The 20,718-nt window shown below is 38.6% G+C and overlaps 1 protein-coding gene across 20 annotated transcripts in view; it reads left to right on the forward strand.

The window, feature by feature from the left end:
* The first annotated feature begins 422 nt into the window (after nt 1-422).
* The window catches only part of SLMAP (sarcolemma associated protein), a 91,849-nt gene continuing 71,553 nt past the window's right edge, over nt 423-20,718 (forward strand). For 7 of the 20 annotated variants that reach the window (XM_026078819.1, XM_026078827.1, XM_026078826.1 and 4 more), the window contains exon 1: nt 428-1,600. In XM_026078819.1, the coding sequence (XP_025934604.1) occupies nt 1,403-1,600 (198 nt within the window). In that variant the 5' untranslated portion in view covers nt 428-1,402. Of the gene's footprint in view, nt 1,601-20,718 lie in introns of all 20 variants that reach the window. The other 13 variants (XR_003255655.1, XM_026078817.1, XM_026078816.1 and 10 more) reach the window with 5 other exon arrangements.

Genomic DNA, 20,718 nt, shown 5'->3' on the forward strand with positions numbered 1-20,718 from the left:
ACACCGGGTAGGTTTCCAGTCACTATGGCGGCCGCTGCGCTGAAGGTAAGGGGGGGAGCCGAGCGCCGGCGTGCCCCGTGCCGCCCGCGGGGCCGGCACCGCTAGGCCGGGGGGCGGCCGCGCCGCGCCAGGGCCGCGCCTGACCCGGTTTGTTTTCGGCTCTGCAGGTCGGAGGAAAGTTTTCGTGGCCGGCGGCCGCCTGAGAGGGAGAGCTACCGAGCGGGCGGCGTCCGGGCCGGGCCTCCAGGCCTTCCCGCCGCGGCAGGGCCGGGGCCGCCGGGCCAGCGGAGCGCCGCTCGGCGGGGGCCGCGCAGCGGGCCCCCCATGCGCAGCCACCTGCGGCGGAGCGGCGCTGAGCGGCGCTGAGCGGAGCGGGGCGGACGCCGCCTCTCGCGGCCCGCCGCTCCCGCGCCCCGGGGGGCTCCTGGCCGAGACTTCCTGGGGCGGCCCCTGCCCGCCGCCGCCGCCGCCGCGAGGAGACCCGCCGCCGGGAGACGCTGCCCCCGCCTCTGCCAGCCGGAGCGTCGCAGGCAGCTCCGGGAGCAACCTGTCAGCCTCCCTCGCGGGTCGTCCGCGCAGGACCCTTCCCACGCCCGAGCCGGTCCGGTCCCCGCGAGGAGAGCTGGGCGCCCTCTCCTCATGCCCGCTCAAGTTCCCTGTCTGAGTGGCTGCCTGAAGCTGTAGACCGGTTCAGCTTTTCCTGGCGTGGGGGAGGAAAGCCGGCGTAGCCCTCCTGCTCTCGTGGCCCCATCCTAAATCGAGGATCACCTCTTTTGCTTCGTTTTAAAATACGAAGATGATGAAGTGTGGATTGCTCTGTGAAACAACTAGAGCCTTGCTGTGGAGTGAGGGCTTCGCGTTCACCTTCCAACTCCTGATCTGTGCACTCTGAGGGAGGACGCTAATCCTTCTCCCTGTTCCCCCTTCCCTAAACCTTTCCTTGCTTCCATGTTGCATAGGTCAGAATTTTGGTCAGTGTTGTTTACGGAAGGGGGAAAAAAAGAAGGCAGTTGAGATCCCAAACAAAAGTATTTGTATGACTCATCTAGTTGGATTTAAGACATCCTATCCTTCTTTCAAGGAGCCTTTGCTTCTCTTTGAAGGCATCAGATGCTTGTTACTATTCTTCCAGAGGAGGATGGATTGAAAGTTGTAGGTTTTAGACTTTTTTTGGGCCACTGCTATTATTAAAAGACATAATGGGGCTTTTTCACTGGATTATTGCCAGAATTAGTTTACACACTGAAACAATGAGTTTTTAGGTCTCTCCTATACAATAATGTTTGTCCTGCTTTAATGTAAAGTTGCTGTGGAGGTTTGGCTAAAAAATTGTGGAGGACAGTCTGCGTCAGAAGAGGTTCTCTTCATCTCTGGTTGGTGTGGCAACCCCAATCTGTCCTCGATGCCTTCAGCCTTGGCCATCTTCACTTGCCGCCCGAACTCTCATCCGTTTCAGGAGCGTCATGTCTACCTGGACGAGCCTGTCAAGATTGGCCGCTCAGTGGCTCGCTGCCGGCCAGCACAGAATAATGCAACTTTTGACTGTAAGGTGCTGTCCAGGAACCATGCTCTTGTCTGGTTTGACCACAAGACAGGCAAGGTAAGATGTTTTGTCATCTTCAATTAAAAATAATGAACCGCACATTTTTAGCAAGATTGCAGATCACTTTAGTTTCCCTGTAGTAAATATGGTTGCATGTGGAAGAAATAAGATTTGTGTTACAGTCGGAGTGATTAATTCTCAGCAGGTAAGTTGATAATTGTGTACTAAGCTTTAAATATTATTTAAAAGCATAAAATAACAGTCAAAGAAGGTGGTAGGTGTTGAAAAATTTGCATTCTTGTTCATTGCTGGAAGGATGTGACTTTTGAGGTGAGTAATACCAAATATGAAAGCTTAGGCTTATATGAATAAAATCATATAATAATTTCTCAGCATTTGAAAAATACTATTTTATCTGAGCGTGTAAATAAATCTCATTGTGAGGAGCTGTCAAAAAGCCAATTAAGAAAAATCACCTGATATTGTGTGGCACTCTTCCTGCTTGCCTTACTAAAATTTTAGAACAAGTATTCTGTTATTTGGGTCTGACAAAGTTTCTTAATGGCAGCAGGGATGCAACAAATGACGTGCAAGATACTTTATCATTGACAGAGAAAATGATATTAAAATATACTCTCTACTGTCTTAACCTAACACTGTTCCTCTCTGAAAGACAGTAGCTATCATGTTAAGTGAAATTTAGTGAATTGTAGTTCATATTTTGTCCACTAGGGATTGAACTGGGACAAGTAAAGTCATTTTACTTAATGACTGTCAAGTTAATTTTAAATTTCCAATGAGAAATGAACAATGTGCAGATTATGGTCACTCATCACTCTATCTTTTAAATATATTGATGTTATGATCTAGAACTTTATTTACTGTTTTTTCCTCCCCTTTGTGCCCTTCTATGAAATGTGGTCAGTGTAGTTCTTCATTTTTAAGAGTAATATGGTCTGTAACTAATGCACTATTTTTTTAAATTTTTTATTTATTTTATTTTATTTTATTTTATTTTTTTAAATAGAGTGACACAGCATAAGGAGCAGTAGAATACAGTCAAAGTTCTTAAACCTTCCAATGTTAACTATCCTGTGTTATGCAATGCCTGGGCATGATGGGACAAGACAAACATTTAATTTCTTAAGGCTGGGTTATGGCATGACTTTCAAGTTACCTGCATTTAATTGTGCAAACTACTATTTGTATAAGTGTTTCATTAAAAATGTTGTTTTGGCCCTCTATAATGTATACGATGTGCATTCTTGCTGTTAGACACTTTAGAAAACTTAAGTGTATGAAATATAGCTATTTTCACTTTAAGATTAGTTTGTAATCTTTTGTTTGATTTGACAAAATAACATGTTTTGCTTTATTTTACTGTTTTAAATTTAAAACATGTTGTGCATATAGCTTTTTATCAACATTTCTCATGATTTATAAAGATTAAGACCCTCATGTGCCCCGTTATGGCTGTAAATAACCTAGTCATATTAAAGATGGTTAATTTGACAAAGCCTTTGGTGTTGAGCAAGTCTGCTAACTCACAGAAGAGCTTAAAAAGCAGTCAGCTGTTTTTTGTTGTTGTTTTGTTCTTAAGTTTCAGTTAACTTTTTCTTCTAATACAGGCCAAACAGGTGATATACCTATTTATTTTATCTAGGTGATCTAAATTAGCAACCTGGTGGTAGTAGTAAATAAGACAGTGGCATATGATAGCTTTTGAGATTCTGTCTTGTGAGAAGCTGATGGAAGTCTTTGAAAATTGCCTACGTGGGTATGTAGGTCAGTGGCTATAGCTATCAAGTGAAGAGTGGGTTTCTATTGATGCACAGGAATGCGTTACTGTCAGTCTTGCGTGTTAGATGTTGTAGTACTGTAAAAGGTTTAAGGCATTGGTGTAGCAGTGTGGAGGAGTTTGGACTGTATATCTGTTTCTTGGCAATATAATCAGGTTTTTGGGGTCTGACTGAGTATCTGTGAGTGGTAAATTCTGAAGAGAAAGTGAGAATTAGAGAAGGGAAAATTTATTGTTGGAGGTGGTAGATATAAAATGCTGTTGGGAAAAGGCAGATAGAAGATATGTTGGTATATATAGTCTTAATCTTATTCTTGGATCACAAAAAATATTTAAAAAACATTCTGTAGTGTTTTCAAAGTACAAACAAAAACTGTAAAATTATGCCAAGAACATCTGCATGCAGGCAAGTATATTATCATTGTTTACAGAACTTCAAATAAGCACATCTCGTTTAGGAATATATCATTATCCTATCAATGATCTATATTTAAACCTGCATAAATTCTTTTTGCCGCAGTATTTGTAAGCATTTCTCAGAAACGTATATAAAATTCCATCAGTTGTGCTGTTTATGGGAGAAAAAAAGACCTTGAAAGGTTAAGTTAGTAACAGAGAGAAACCTTCAGATGATAATTCAAAAGAGTTCATGAATGATTTAAGGCTATAGTTTCACAATCTATGGACTTTGGCGATACTGTTTTCAGACATTCCCAGTCACTCTGTCCAGGTGCTGTGCTGCCTCTTGAGCTGCCTTTTGGTTATATTGTAAGGTTTTTTTGTTTGTTTGTTTTCTTAGGGTTTGGAGGTTTTCTTTTTTTTCCCCTAATTAATCATGTGAGTGATCCTGTTTACTACACGGTCCATAAACAATTGTATCAGCATAATCTGTGGAGAAGGGTAGAAAGTGGAGAGAGGGGGAGCACTGGTGAATATGGGGTAGGGAATTAGTATACAAATTATGTGAGGGAGAGATAGGCTTAACTGAAGAAAATTGTATATACAGACTGAGTTGAAGATGTGGTGGTTGAAAGATGTGAATGTTTGCTTCATATAAAGGCACTTCAGCTGTGCATGGCAAAAGCTACCTGCCCAAAGGTGCTAATGTCTGTGCAACACCAGCATTACTAGCAGCAAATGAGGAATAAGTCTTCAAGATCAGCAGTAAATAGCAGTGAAAAGCAGATATTTAAAGCTGCATTTGTCTATAAAATGTTTTTTAACATAATGAGTAAACCTGAAAATGTATATGCTAAACTAGAAGGTGGAGGGGAATACCGGTTTTCAGGCTTTTCTGTGCTTAACAATTTTTATACATATATATATATATATGTATACACACACACATATATATAATATTTTTTAACAGTGCAATGTCTCCTTTTGCTTGTGGATTTTTCATGCAGCAGTAACATTAATGGCTTATGCTTGGGATTGATTTTGTGCTTTTTTTTTTGAGTAATTGCAAATTAATGCAAATTAATGAATCTTTTTAAGGATGTCTGAAAAAGTGACTCACTAGATACGTAGGAAGTGGATGTTGTGCTGAGCATGGAGTGTTCCAAAAAGTGTGAATCAAAGCAAAGGAAAGCGTGCTACACTTAAGAAAAAATCTAAATGATATATTCAGCTTCTCTCATTGCATATCAGCAAAAACACTTTAAAACCTGCTTAACTGAAATAGTCTTAAATCTGAACTTTTCTTGTTTTTTAAGAATAAGTAAATTGAAAACCTTTGAGAATTTGTATGTGACTTCTCCAGGCTGAAATGCTTCTGGAAGTTTTTAGTAGAAGTCTGAGGTTCCCAGCAGATATTCAGGCTTTCAAAAAGGAATTTCTCTGAGCTATTCAGTGCCTTAGGTAAATTACTTTTATAAATACCTGTTATAAAGAATCCATCACCACAGTTTACCAAAGGCACTGAGTAATTGTGTGAGCAATAAAATATTGTCTTAACCCAAAAGGACTACAAATGACTGGTCATTTTTAGTGTCTGAAAAAAGTGTATGGGAACAAATTTCCATATTAGGGTGGTAGGTAATGCTACTATTTCCATTAAATACAATATGGAAATAAACTGAGTTGAGACTCATGTTTAGCAGTTATCTAGGTACTGAAGTTCCAGAAAGAACCATGTGGAAGTTTAGAGACTCTAATCAGTAGATTGAAAGCCAAATAGTCAACATGACTCCCCCTATGGACCATATGCCTATGGGGGACATCCCTGATGATAGGGAAAAGACTTGTACACCCCTTTTCAAAAAAAAAAAAAAAAAAAAAAAAAAAAAAAAAAAAAAAGCTACAAGGTCAACCCAGGCAATGACAGGCTGACCAGCCTCACTTTTGTCCCTGGAAATATCATGGAACGGGTTGTCTTGGAACATGTTTCCGGGCTCATGAATGAGAAGTGACTGGTAACAGTCAGCATGCATTTATCATGGTAAATCATGACTGACTAACCTGATTCCTTCTATGATTAAAAATGACTAGATCTGTGGACAAAGGGAGAGAGCAGTAGATGTCATTTGCCTTGTCTTTCACAGAGCTTTTGACAGTGTCTCCCACAGTATTCTTCTATCCAAGTTAGAACACTGTCATCTGGATGGGTAAAAGAAAACTAGATGGGTAAAAGGACCTAGCTGGATGATCAGGCTCAGAGGGCAGTAGTTAATATTTTGTACTCTACCTGGGTGCTGGTAGCAAGTGGAGTGTCAGTGAAGTCTATGCTGGGACCTGTCCTGTTTAACAACTTTATCAATGACCTGGAGGGGGCAATGGAATGCACTTCAGTAAAGTTTGAAGATAACACCAAGTCCAGGGGGGTAGGAAGCAAGACCAATTGAGATGCTCAAGGACAGGGCTGCCGTCCAGAGGGACCTCGACATGCTAGAGGGAGGAATGGGCTGATAGGAGCCTCATGAAATTTAGCAAGGACAAATACAAAGTTCTGCACCTGGGAGGGTGCAAGAGCCTTGCAGCTGTACATGCTGGGGCTGACTGGCAGGGGAGCAGCTCTGCTGAAAAGGATTTGGAGGGGAGTGTCCTGGCGGGCAGCAAGGTGAACAGGAGGCAACAGTGAAGTGCAGGACACCTTTTCTGGACATCCTGTTTGTTCAGAAGTGTTAGAGTAAATACTACTTTTCAAAATTTAGTGGCATATGGAAAAACGGTATTTGGAGCTAGAGGAGATTTCCATGGGGATTATTCCTGGTGCCTCCTATAGAGACTCTTGTATGGAGTGCTGGTGTAAGGGATGTTTCATTTGTCATGCATCAGTAGCGTTTCTTTAGATGATAGCATTTCTGGTATTTATTTTTCTTCTTATACCTCTTCTTAGTTTTCTGTTGTGTTATCTGTGAGAGCTGAACAAATGTTTAATTTTTCAGTATTGTCAGTGTTGCACCATGCTTACTGTCAGCAATGTCTGTTGAGGAGACACTTTATCTTCCAAACATTGAATGTTTATTCCGAGTGGCCTAGGAGACTGTGACCTGGGATCTGCTATAATGCACTGAGGTGAAATTTCAGTGCTTAGATGCTTTCAGTAAGAGGGTGAGATCAGCCAGCTTTTAAATACACCTATTAATAATTTTATGTAAGTGCTTCTCACCCTAAATGAACTACCCAATTTTAAGTTAATATGATCATAAGAGTAGAATTGAGGGAAGCCCTCCGTTTTAACAAACTTCACCACAGTATTTCTTTTAGAACACAGAGTAGAAGGGCTGCTGCCATTTATAGTAGAGGTAAGTTGTTGCTGAGAAGGATTCCCTGCAGAGACAGCATCTAGAGCCACTGCTGCAGAGCTAATACTGTAATTCTTGGAGCTGATCCATTGCAGTCATGATGCATCTATGCTGAGCCAGGAACACCAACACATTGATTAGGTTCTAAAAACAAAAATCCCTTCTGTATTTGAAATGAATTTTTACAAACCTCAAATGAATCATGCTACTTAGCAGTAAGGAAGGCCAGCAAATGTGTTTTCCTTAGGTTTCTAATGAGATGGTTTGGGTTTGCTCCTGTTCCCATGCTTATAGATAGATGTAAAACTTTGCTCCTCTCATACGCTTTCATTATATAAGATCTCCTTGACTTTTTCTGTGAAAAGCTGTCACACATTTGCAGCAATCCTTTGATGTTTAGCAGGTGGGTTTGCATTAGACTAGAGAAATGCTTTTGATTTGGCTTTGCCCACTGTTCTTTTTTTTTTTAGCCGAATTTGTGCACTAATGGTTGCTCTGTTATCTAATCATACTAATTGAAATTATGCATCCTTTAGCGGGCCAAATAGGTTAGAATGTTTAACTGTGTCAATGTGAAAGGATTGTTCTACTTTTGATTTGAATCTGATCTAGCTAAAACTCTGCAAAATGTATAGACAAATACTTCAGCTTGCTTGTTATGTTTTGGTTTTTTTTGTTGTCATTTCTTCTAATGGATAACTTGAAGTGAAAACACTAAACTTCGTTGTTTATGGACCAAGCTGGCAAGTGAAAGGGAGGGAAGAATGCTGTTTCCATGCCTAAATCTAGCAATTTTACAGGCTATTGCTGCTAAATTACAGGATTACTTTGTCTTTGTTGTCTCTGGTTTTTTTGAGTCATATCAATAATTGCTTCCTGTTGATGTTGCTCGCTCGCTGAGAGTTTGGATCTGAGTTTAGTTAAATCTTGCTATGGCATTGTATTAGTGTTCCCAACTGTCTGCTTGTCTTTCTTTCCAGAAGCATTTCTGCTTGTAGCAGAATTGATGGAAGGCTTGTGGTATTGTCACATATTTGTCGAGCGTAGATGAGTGTTTCCTCAGTCTGTTTTAGGAGTGGGAACCTCAGGCAGAGAGGTGGAGTGGACTGTACCATCTTAAGCTCCTGCAAGAAGACCTGTCTGTCTGCCAGAGACCCAGAACAGTTTTCCTTGTGAAATGGAAACTGATTTTTCTGGAGCCAGACATTCAATCAGATGCAAGTTATGTTGTGTTTCAGCAGGCAAACATGTATGCCACTGAGCAATGTCTTAGTTTATTTCAGTCTTGAGAAAATACAAATAATTGATGAACTTTAGGCAGGTTTATAACAAAGTTCAAAATCCTGTGTTAACACTGTGGGTGAGTGGAATAACATGGTAAATACTAGCAGCAGTACAGCATCTGTAAAATGCAAAAAGTAAATGTAAAAGTATTGGGATTAGTTAAGGGCATGAGGAATTCTTAAGATCTTTGCAAAGCTAAGGTAATGCACTAGTTAATGGTTAATTTCAGTATTGATACTTGCAGTATGTGGTACAAACTGGACAAAATTTGTGCTATTCTTAGATCTTTATAGGTTATAAAAGTGTAACAGTAAAAAGTCATTAAAAAGATTGAAGAATTGATGAATAGATAAGCTCCATCAAAAATACGTTTTAGTAGTGTAGAATAGTGAGAACTTGTAAGTAAGTGCAAAAATCCTGACAGTACTGTGCTACTGTTCAAGTAAATTTGTTCTCAGCTGGAACATCTTGTTCAGTTTTGGTTTTCATATGATAATTCAAACGTGATGAAAATGTTCAGCTACAGAAAGAATTTCATACAGGAAACATGCAGTATCTGAGATATATAGAGAATCTAGATAAGAACTGACAAGTGACCTTTTCTTCATGTGTTAAGAGACTATTGAAAATAACTAATGCTATGGACAAGTTATTAACAATGTCTATATTCATAATTGCAATTTTAATAGCTCTTCCATAAAAATAAAGTGAATCCAAAAACTTAAAAAGAAGATGCAGAAGTTCTGGATGTGTGTAACTATGTATTGGGTAATAACCCTTTTTAAAAGAAGGAATAGCAATGGTTATGTTTCAGATCACAGAAGAAATCCTCTATTATAGGCCAAATATATACTTATACAGTAGGTCCTTTGGAAAGGATTTGGTACTGGCTGCTGCTATTCGCATATGCCGTTGGTCTGGTGTGATGTGACAGTGCTTGTGTTCTATTTAGACACTTTTTCAGAATTGTTCCTTTTCTGGATATTGAGAAAGAGTAAGTTTACACTTGGATTTCATAAAACTTTAATGTCTATGATGATGCAACATTGTTAATGCTCTGTAAGGTTGTATGTGTTTAATACCCCTCCACACACACACACACACACGCTCCAAAGCAGATTTTGGTGACTCTGCCTTGCTTCTGATTTTCAAACTGCTTTTCTTGAAGTGCAAGTACTTGTCTATATAGGGTAGAAGGCAGATCTCCTGGTTTTGTAAAGTTAAGCTCTTTGCCTGCCTACTTGTTTGCCTTTTAAATTTCTGGCAACCTTCAGTAATTTCTGGCACAATTCATTGGTCACTCTTTTCTTTTTCAGTTGTTGCCTTTGGTAGTTGAATGGACTTAAGGGCAGTAGTATCCCAAATCATTTTTGGTATTCTATCAGTTATCCCTGTCTTCTAGCACTGCTGTTTGCTGCACTTAAATTTACCATTTCCAGGTGCTTGAAGAACCTGAAAGTTTTCAGGATGGAGCATGGTTAATTTGTAATTCTTCATGTTGTTAATATTATGTTGGGGGGGGGGGGAAGCTTTTTTTTTAAATCTGGTTATAAAAGAATCCATTGTGCAGACAAGCTATTCTTAATGTCCTTGATCTTGATAGGTAATTGCAACTCCTTGCTATTTTCTTGCTACCATTACAGGGGTTCCTCTTGCTAAATGTGAAAGGATTTTAAGGATATGTGGTGTTAATATAATGACATTATTAAGTGACAAAATAGAAGTTTGGTGTAGTTCCTTTTGTTTCTATGAATTCCAGATCCGTAAGTCATTACCTATAATTAGGGTGGTATCTATTTCTATGGAAGTTGAAGTACTATAAACAAGGACAGCCAAATTGTAAGACGTGGATATATTGTCATGGAATAGATTAGGCTGGAAGGAACCTCTGGTGGTCAGCTAGTCTAATGCCCTGCTCAAGGCAGGCCTAACTAGATTAGGTTGCTCATGGATTTGTCCACTCTTGTCATAGAGCTTGGGATAGAAGTTCGGAGACAGAATTAATCTTTACCAACAAAATACACTTCTGAGGACAGGGTCAGGCATGTTTGCATGGTAGACTAGCTTGCATTGCTGTTGCCTTAGGTTATGTGTTCTGAGGATCTGGAACTTTCAGCATGCATATATTTATATATATTTTTATATATATACACACATACACACACTTATGTTTATTTTTATATATATATATATATATATATATAATAATTCAGTATTATGAGATACCTGGAGTACTTTTTGCATAGTGTAACTTAAAATTCACACCAAAATGTGTCAACTAGAAATTCTCTTAAAATTTACTTGGAGGAAAAGAAACACTAAATGACATACATGATGATTTAGTTCCAGTGGGGTGGAAATAATACAACACTTTCACTTACAGCTCTCAACCACTACTTCCTTTTTAAAAACTCAAAGGGGAAATTGATCTTTTTGTTTTGTTTAAACCTTCCTCTTCATTTGAGAACTTTTCCTAGATTGCATATTCTGGAGCTTGTGAGGAAAAGCCGAGAGTACAAATCTTAGGACATATTTGTTTTTACATTCTGTATAGCTAGTTGACACTAAAGCTACAGTTGTGCTGTTTGAGCAAGGTGTCTGGTAGGTATATAAATACTGTCTGTGACTATAAGCCAATAATTTGGTCTATGGACAGAGCTTTCTATATAATTAAAGGAAGAACTGATAGACTGTTATTATGTTAATAGTATGTGTTACTTAGAAACTTATGTGGATATTCTCCATGTTTTTGAATGTACTTTCCCTGTGGGTTCATCCAATTTTTTAGTTAAATTTTGCATTTGACTGTTGATTAGAAAGTTAAAAGTATCTGTGCTGTCTTTGGATATATTTTAACTTTCAAGTAAACAGCAGAGAAAATATCTCTGGTGCTTTTTGTACCTGAACAAATACATTATATTGACATTCATTGATAACTTTCTCTCAAAAATTGATTTCTGTCTTAGGATTTGTGTGTATATAACCTGCACTGGCTTCAGTAGGGGAGGGAGGGTATACATACGTTCTGTTGTAGAATATTGCCCTGTTTTTATTTTCCCCTAGAAACCAATAAATTTAATGCATAACTACTTTTTAGCTGCAGATTACCTTGATCTGACCTCATGTTCCAGAAATGGGCTTGATGGGGGTGAGTTTTGGCAAAGAACTGCACTAAAGCAGCTGTCCTGCTTTCTTTGAGCTGCTCTGGGGGATCCAGGCTGCGTTCCTGTGGGCTCTTCCGCATGGCTTGGTTCGGGGTTTTCTCCTTCCCCATTGCATGGGGCAAACACGCCTGGAGTTAAAAAAAAATATATATATATATATATATATGCTGGTGTGCAGGTGGGTGGTTTTTTGGTCTCCCTCAGTAGATCAAATTAATGTCTTTCCTGCACAAGTAGCTTAGTTTTGAACCTTCCCAGGATAGATTTTATGGGGTGAATTTTAGCTGATGACTTAAGTTTTATAAACTAATATTAAAGCATCCTGCTGTTGTCACTGAGTAATCCCAGTTTTGAGATCTGTAAAATATTCTCTTTGATGTATTTTATAGTCTAAACTTGGTATACATGTCTTCCTTTATAATTAGTTTTGTGTTTCCAAAAGGTTTATAAAAATGATTGCTTTGTAGTGTCCTTTTAAAACCTTTTATGAAGATGTAGTTTTGAGTCTAATGTGATGGTACCTTTAATCTTGTAACATTGTTTCAGTGACTGGATCTGCTTGCTAGTGTTGTGCTCCAGCTTTTTGCTAGCTAAGCTAAATCTAAAAAGCATGTTTTATAATGCTGCTTTAAATATTGCTTTAAACAGTTTTATATATATAAATATATATATATAGAGAGAGAGAGAGAGAGACAGAGAGAGTGTAAAACTGAATGGAAACTATTCTTTTTTACCTAGTGCAAAGGGTTTTAGATAGAAAGATATAAGATGTAAGTGCTAGTTTATACTTGTGGACAAAAAATGTTTGGAAAAAGTAATGATTTTAATTCCATTGCCGCAGTCATGTGGAGGTATCCCGAGTGTGCGTTTGCATGAGGTAGTTGTGGACCAAGTTCTGGTTGTGCTAGACGGCAGTGCTGCTTAATTGTTGACAGTGCTCAAAATTGGTAATTTATATAATAATTTAGTGGGCTAATAAGAGCCATATATGTAATATAATATAGAGCTATAAGGGCTCCTGGAGCTGGTGGAGGCCCTGTGGCTTAGCAAGGGACTTGGTGCAGCGGCAGCTGCCTGCGTGCGAAGGTGTGTGTCGCTGGCGAGGGCGAGGCGCCGTGCCGCAGCCTGGAGCGGGACGTCGGAGCGCGGCGCAGGTAGCCGTCCTGCAGCTGCCTCCGGAGCTGCTGGTTACAGCTAGTAACGTGGCAGCGTAACCCTTATAGGGGCTATAGGGTTAGCATTTCGGGAAGAGAACAAAAGAGTAAATGCCATTCTGGTGGGAAATCGTATCTGAGTAAAGGAGCTGTTAAGTCAGTTTTTCGTTCCTGAGCCTATTTTCATTTCAGCTTTAGCTGCTTATGTTGATAATATTTAGAATGAAAATATTGCTTTGCTAATGAAATTAGAACCTGTATTTTGGTTGTCTTTACAGTCATATGTTTCTCACTTGTGAATTAATGCCTCCTCCTGTGTCATGCTTTTTATCCTGATGCTGCTATATTGCTGTGAAGACAGGAGCTTGTGTTTCATAAGAGATCTGATTGCTTTAAAAAATGTTGTAGGGTTTTTTGTTCACTGATTTAATCTTTCACATTAGTCATATATGGGGCCCGCTTTACAGTCTGGATCTTGGTGCTAGAAATTATTTTTTGGCAGCACCGTTAGATCTTTACAGTACTTTTTTTTTTTTTTTAAGCATAATAATATTATAGTATTTGCATAGAGATCAGTGGTAGAAAAAAAAGTGTGTGGGAAAAAAAATCATGTCTTGATGAGACTGAGAAATAAATAATCAAATAGTAAATTCACCAGTGAAAAAAATGAGTAATTGAATGATTAATATTCTGTTTTAAAGACGAAAAAGTAGAAATGATAAGAATCGCTTTTTGTTTTCTTCAGTTCTAATGGTTGAGTCGATTTTAGAATGAGAATCAGTGATTATTTATGGTCAGGTAATGGTTTTTCCTCTTAGAACTTGAGTATTGCATTATACAGGTGCAGCAAACTTGCATTTTTTTAAAAAACTGATCAAGTATAATGGATACGAGGGTGGAAACATGACTAAAGCAAAAAAGGATAGGAAGCAAAAACCACTTTTAACGAATAGTCTCCTCAGTCTGAAGAGAAGTTGCAGCTTTTGGGAAGCTCTGATTGAAGTCTAAACTAGCAGCTTAGTTAAAAGGACATATAAGCAAAACAAAAATATTTGGGAAGGTAGCAAGAGGTCAAGCCTTTTACAATTTAGTATTATCAGTGGCTGTGTAATTGCTAGGAAATTAAAAAGGATTTTAGTAGGTGTACTGAGTCAAATATGAAAAATGGACCAGTTCAGTCTGTGATTTTATGATTTTTAGACTGTTTATAATTCACGCTCTAGATTTCGTCTCAATAAAGCTAGAGATGTCCCAGTGAATGTATAAAAAGTCATGATCTTCCAGGCCTTTTTTCCCCCTTTGTTGTTTGTTCCTTTTATGGTCTTTTCTTTTTGCTTCCTTGTGCTCATTCAAATATTAGTTATTAACAAAACTTTGAACTGCAGTAAAAATTACAAAAAGCCCTAACAGTGAGAAATTCTAATGAAGCGTCCCATTTCAGCGGGGCAGAAAACTGTCAGTAATAAATTGTCACACAATCAGATAGGTATTAGATGTGCTGCATGCACTTGTGCATGTTGGTCCAGAGTGCAGCTTCCTTTAGTTGTATTACTGGGTAGGTCTGAGTGGTGGTTTTTTTTTTTTTTTTTTTTTTTTTTAACTACTCTTGTTTTTATGCACATGCTAAGTGGACTTTGGCTGGTGGAGATTAGCTCCTTATTTTCTTAATGGAATATAATTTTTGAACAATTGAAAGAGTATTAGCTGTACTACTGTACTAGAACTTTTTTTTTTAAGGTAACATTTCAAGTTTTATTTGCTGGATTTCTAAGAGGGAAAAAGTTTATCTGCTTTGAAAAGCAAGCCTTTAGAAAAGCAAGCCTTTAGAAAGAATTGTATGATCTTGATTTGAACTATGATGAGAAGAATGTCTTGTATATTTATTTTATATAATCAGAAGTGGTAAAGTCAGTTAAAGTGCAACTTGTTTTAAAATAAATTTCAGAACATCTTAAAGACCTGCCTACACTTGAGGCACAGTAAGGGCATTATTATTTAAATAACTGATTTGTAGTAATTAACATATATGCCTAATATGGTAATAGCAGATTAAGCCAAATTTAAAGGTCTTGAAAACATTTCAATTTAAATACTTGTTTGTTTTGCTGAAGTGTTACAACTTCAGGTTCTGGCAAATGGACATAGATGATTTTTTTTTGATAAAATACTCATTCTTTTTCATAGACGTGCTTATGTTAGGCTTGGGTAAAACTGTTTAAAATGCCCCAAACAGGAAGCTTGTCAATCTTGCATCTTCCTGCAATGCTAATGAGAAATTGGATTATGAAAACTGCTGTAGAATATGGAGTGTCTGTTATTTTGCAAAGTTCTGTGCTGCAGTTCAGAGGGAAATCATGCTCATTTATTTCCAGTCACCCGCTCTTACAGGGTTGGGGTTAAAACTCAGAAGGTGCTTTTTTCAGTAACGGCTTACATGCTCTTCCATGCTTTCTAGCTCCTTTACAAAACAACTAAAACAAATGGCATAAAACAGAATCCTGTCAACTTGTTCTGTAGTGTCTGCTGAAAATACATTTTGGAAAATCCAAGGTCACTGAACTTACATATTTTTTTTTTAGAAAATGTGGGTGATAACACTTATTTACAACTAGATACTCCTGTCAAACCTTAGGGCAGTAGTCTAGTGATTTAATAGGAAGAGTGAAATGGAGCAGACAGCGAACAAGAACCTAGAACCACAACATGGGAGCAGAGTGATCCTTGTTCCATGTTATCTAGTCCTTGTCTACTCGCTGCCTGCCTTCATGCACCCCTTCCCCATCAGGGGACGCATCTATCCTCCTGGAAGTCCTTGTTATCTTACCTGTCACTTTCGTCTCACTACTGTCCCTCCCTACAGAAAAAGAGTGTGAAAGAAGGATTCCCCCGAAGGAAACAACTTTCTATCTGCTAATGCTGAGCCCGGCTCCCTGCTGTAGCCAGCGAGTGGGCTCTGGAAGCTCAGCCGTGTGCGTGGGGCTGATGCAGCCGCTAAAGCTCCTCCTTTCTGGTGCAGCTGAACTCATGATTGCGGAGGTTCAGGGAGGAGGAACCGGCGCTGCGTCCAGCCACCTGGTGCTATATATACCCTGCCGTAGTGTCCCATCTCAGCTCAGATTCATCTTCTGTCCCAGAGGGTCTGAGGTCAATGTCGCATGGTATGTGAGGCAGTCGGAGAGAAGGAGTTTGAGGGACTGGAGAGAGAAAAGTTAAGAAAAAGAGGAGAGCGATGAAAGGCTGGAAGAAAATTTTCTGGTTCTGTGTGTCCCATTCCTTCTAAATAAAAGCAGCCACCCCTTGGGGCCACTTTCACGTGGGACTATGATCTACATCCAAACATGCATGTTCTTAGGTGTTTAGGGCTATGGGAAGCACCACTCATATGGTCAGGTTTGAGAAATATAGAGAGGAGATTCATACCAGCAAGAAGGCACACAGCACTTCTTGGTGTTAGGGATGAGCAAATAAATCAAGTGGGAAGATCACGGAGCGGTGAAGATATAGTCTTTGGTTGCGCTGGAAAATCTACAGGGATGGGATACAGACAAGATGATCGGTGGTGCCAAAGGGAACATTGAAACTTCAGAAAAATTGAAGTTATGATTGCACACTTTAGATGGCAAGCTTCTTTATTTTTTAATTTTTTTTTAAAGCACAACAGGAAACATGTATTGCCACTTCTGCTTTTTAAATTTACTTCTACCATTAAACATAAGTGTTTGAAGAGCAGAGTTCTATGCTGTTAAGAAAAATCTGAATCTAAGGTTAAAAATATCGTTTAAGGTAAAATTGAAAATTTTCTATGTTAAGATTACTGTCTCTGAATGTTTCGTTTTTAAGAATGCATATTTCTTTCAGCTTAATTTCTTAAGTGCTATCAAAATATTCTTAATGTGTTAAATAGAACCATCATTATGAAAAGTTCAGAAATAACATTTGTAATATGCTTTTATAGCAAAATAGAAATTTTTTCATCAGACAGATTTTTTTCGTTGTTGCTCATATAGTTGGAAGATAAGTCATCTTCCACGACAGATTTTAGGAGAGTAGTTTCATATTTTGTGTAAGCATGTTTTTAAGCAGAATGAAGAATAGACAATCTCTGTGCCATATTTGAACTTATTCTTCATGTTTATCATTTTACATGCTTTTGAAATACCTTTTTTTTTTTTTTTTTTAAGTTTTATAATGTGACTGATGAGAGCACTGGATTTGAGAGTTTGCTTCAGTAGTTTTGGTTTGTTTTAATTAGCAGCATAGGACTACTTTTGTTCACTTACCTTGTCCTGTCATGCCTAAAATAGTTTATTTTATATGTAGTGTATTTTTGAATGTGTCAGTTCATGAAGAAATCAAGTAATTCAGTTTGCATTGTAGTTGATATTAACAATAGACAAAATATCTGCATGCTCAAACTATCATAAAAACAAAATTACTCTTCATATCTGCAGAATGTAAAAGTTCTAAATTTTCTTTAAAAATGAGTAGTAATTATGACTTTTTATGAGACCATCTCTATCGGTGTAGATAATTTGATCTGCCAGCAATTTGAACATTTCTTTGATATGGTGTCTGAAATGAATGAAAACCAAAAATTCAGGTGCAAGTGAGAGTAATAAAAATATGGTCGCTTAAGTGAAAAGTTCCTTATATTTGCTCTCATAGCAATGTATTTGCAGATTGATCCTTAACATAATGTAAGGGGGGGGGGAGAACAGGTTAAGTATTGTTTTAAAAGGAATTTTGTGTGCTCCAAAAAGAGGAGCCTTAGAAGCTCTTTATTAAAGTAATTCTTTGTCTGAATCAAGTAAATTTTTCTTTTTCTATTTCTGTCTTATTCTTGGAAAGGTTCAAGGACTGAGTTCTTCTAGTAAGTCTTGAATTTTCAGTTGAAATTATGGCTAGTCATAAATCTGAGAGAAGTTAAGCAGTAATCTTTCATAGTTTAAGTGGAATTGAAAAATACTGCATTTGAATGTCCTTGACCATGAAGGTAACTTTCCTTAAAACAAATGAATATTTGTAATTGATAAAATGGGAAGATTGGCAGAACTATTTCAGCATCAGATTTGAGGCTTTGAGGCTTATTTTTGCAGTAAAGTAACAGCTTGAGATGTGATTTTTAAACAGGTATTGTTCAGTCTCTTGTGAATGCCTTTAATTTTGATTAAGGATCAAAAGACTTTGCCACTGATTCATTTTTTTTTCTTTTTTTTTTTTTCTTTTTGCCTTTGCTAAAGTCATTTGGAAGAAAATAGTTGCAGAGAGATTTGTACCAGCTCAATTCATATTGGGAAAGGAAGTTTAAGTTAAAATGGTATAAAATGTTCTTTTAAAGCATGTAATCTTTTTGGGATGAGTAACTTTCTGATATTTAAGATGCTAGTATTTCTGAAGTTCTGAATGCCCAGAACTGCATCCATTTCATCAGCGTAAGTTCAGGTTTTACTTATTCAGGACTCTTCACATAGGTATTCCTGTGCTCATCTATTTTATGCGGCCTATTCTCTAGACGTGTTGTGATCATGCTTAAAACATGCATTTAAATGGATAGCCTGAAAAAAGATACAGGCAAATGTGTGTACTTACACAATAGTGTATTTTTGCAGGGAGTGGGAGCCCTTGCCTCCTCAAGCAAAGACTCTTTAAGCCTGTCACCTTCTCCTTGCTGGAGAAGGCACTAACCACATGGCGGTAGGCTCCCATGGATGACTCTGCTTTCTGGTGTGTGTGTGTGTGTGTGTGTTGTGCCAGTGTGCACAGAGTGGCTCAGTAGCCCTGAGGTTACAGTGTGGACCTGTAGTCGGTGTGTTGGGGGAGGACCATGACTCTTCCACGTCAAATGAATGAACTGTCCCTTGAAGCAGTCTTTTGTAATCTTGGTGCCTGATAATGTCATAATGGACAGCAAGGGCATCTTTTGTCAGTGTGAAAATCATGGAACAGTAGTAACTACTGCATATCGCTAAAATCTAAATATATAGTTAAAATATGGTGCTGAAATCTACTTTATGAAACTTAAAATAATGAAATCTATGAAATTTTAAAATATCTGAAATTTTTAAAAATAGGATGAAGTATGGAAGGAAAGAAGCAGTTCGCAAACTTCTGTTGCGTAAGGTCATGTCTCTTTTTTCAAAGACTGCAAGTATGTTTCTTGCTGAGGCTGCAGATGATTCATTGACTCACGATGAGTGCTGCTTTTTCTGGGTGTGCTGGACAACACGTTTGTAAATCCCACACAGCTAGTAAAGCTTTAGAGAGAGGGGAGTGGAGGGAAACACAGGTGACAGTCATTCCTGACAGGCCTTATTGTTCCAATAATTCTATAATGATCAGTGCCTAACTGGGGGGAAAAAGGTAAATGTGTTGCATTATACCATAAGGCCCAGTGCAAGAATACTTTTGCTGTAATTTAACATAGAATTTTACTGTAGAGTGACTTGCTTTTCTTAGTGATTATTATCTCTTAAAGTATTAAGTGAAAACTAGAGACAAAGTTGTTTTAAGGTTTGGGCATTGACTATTGGATGTCTGGATGACTGCTAAAATCCAGAGGGACTTTCTAAAATCATGAAAATGCTTATTATGTGGTTTTAAATTACTTTATACATAATAACTTGAACATTGGTGGAATATTTGGGAATGAAGGATTGAGTTCAGACATTTTGAAATGCCTACTATTTTTCTTCCAGAAAAAAATCTATGTGGGTGTCTTGGGATTTTTCTCTTAGTTTGTTACTCAGAAGTATTAATGTGGCTTGCATGCACATTTTTGTTTGACTAGAGTTTACTATTTCTAGTGCTTAAATTTTCAAGTTAAACCTTTCAAAGGGAAGTGAAGAAAACATCAGCGTTCCTGATATGCCTGTTAAGAAACACTGAGGTTATAAAGCTGTTGAGAAACAACTTAGAGAAGGAGAGCATGGCTGGGTGGTGGTGGTTGATAGGTGTGTGTCATGCTTTGAATTAGTTCTCACTGACTGTGGTTGAATGGGTGGAATTGGAAGTCTTGGAGACAATCAAGTGCTGGAGTCTGAAAGCTGGCTGGCCATTTAATTAGTAGATCCTGTGGACAGCAAAGCTGGGCAACTTGGGGAAACCCCCCCACCCCCAGCTTTTAATTGTTATGTGCAAAAAGTGCTGTTCTGCAGAGAACCCATTTTATCTGACTTGTGCCTAACCTGAGGGAAAGGGATAAGAAAAGAAAGCTATGGAATAAACCAATGTAGTAAAAATACAGCTTGTTTGTCATATGAGAACATCTGAAGAATTAGACAAAATATTTGTGTTTTTCTCCAAAAGTGCAGAACCTCCCGTTGTTTTTAAGATACCTTCTGTTGGAGGTTGAACCTCTAGTATGGGTGGTTCTGTGGTATGCTTGTAGTCCTTTACATGCTTTGGACATGTTGCAGTCCCATGGTGGGAAGGGACCACTTACGCTCCATTCCTCCGCATGTCCGGGTTTACTTCCAAAAGAAGCCAGAGCATATAAATAGGGAGGAAGCTGGAGGTGAGCTTTGGTGCAACTCTTAAAGCAGATGGTTGGGAGACTACAACGGCAGTGTGCACGGCACAGTACGTCTTTCCCGCAGTCGGGATGTGGCCAGATGGTTCCATCTTGGAACCAGGGCTGTTTGGTGTGGTGTGAAATGTTACTGCTCCACCGTGTAGACCTGGTGTGAAAGAAGGAACTTGCTAGGATGAAAAATGGTTGAAATACATAGAGAAGAAAGAGGACTGGCTCCTGAAACTTCCCTGAAAACTTAGATGTGAGAGCCTGAGTCCTGTCAAGGGATGTGCTACCCAGTAAAGCTAAGAGGTCTATGGAGACTGAGGTTACATGTTTGTTACTTTCCAGGAACTGCCACTGTGTCTCATATTTACTTTGAAGGTGATCAGGAGTAGTCAGCATGGATTCACCAAGGGGAAATCATGCTTAACCAATCTGATAGCCTTCTATGATGGGTTGACTAGATGGATAGATGAGGGGAGAGCAGTGGATGTTGTCTACCTTGACTTCAGCAAG

The sequence above is a fragment of the Apteryx rowi genome, unplaced genomic scaffold (genome assembly GCF_003343035.1).
Source record: "Apteryx rowi isolate R43461 unplaced genomic scaffold, aptRow1 scaffold_49, whole genome shotgun sequence".
In the NCBI taxonomy this organism is placed as follows: domain Eukaryota; kingdom Metazoa; phylum Chordata; class Aves; order Apterygiformes; family Apterygidae; genus Apteryx; species Apteryx rowi.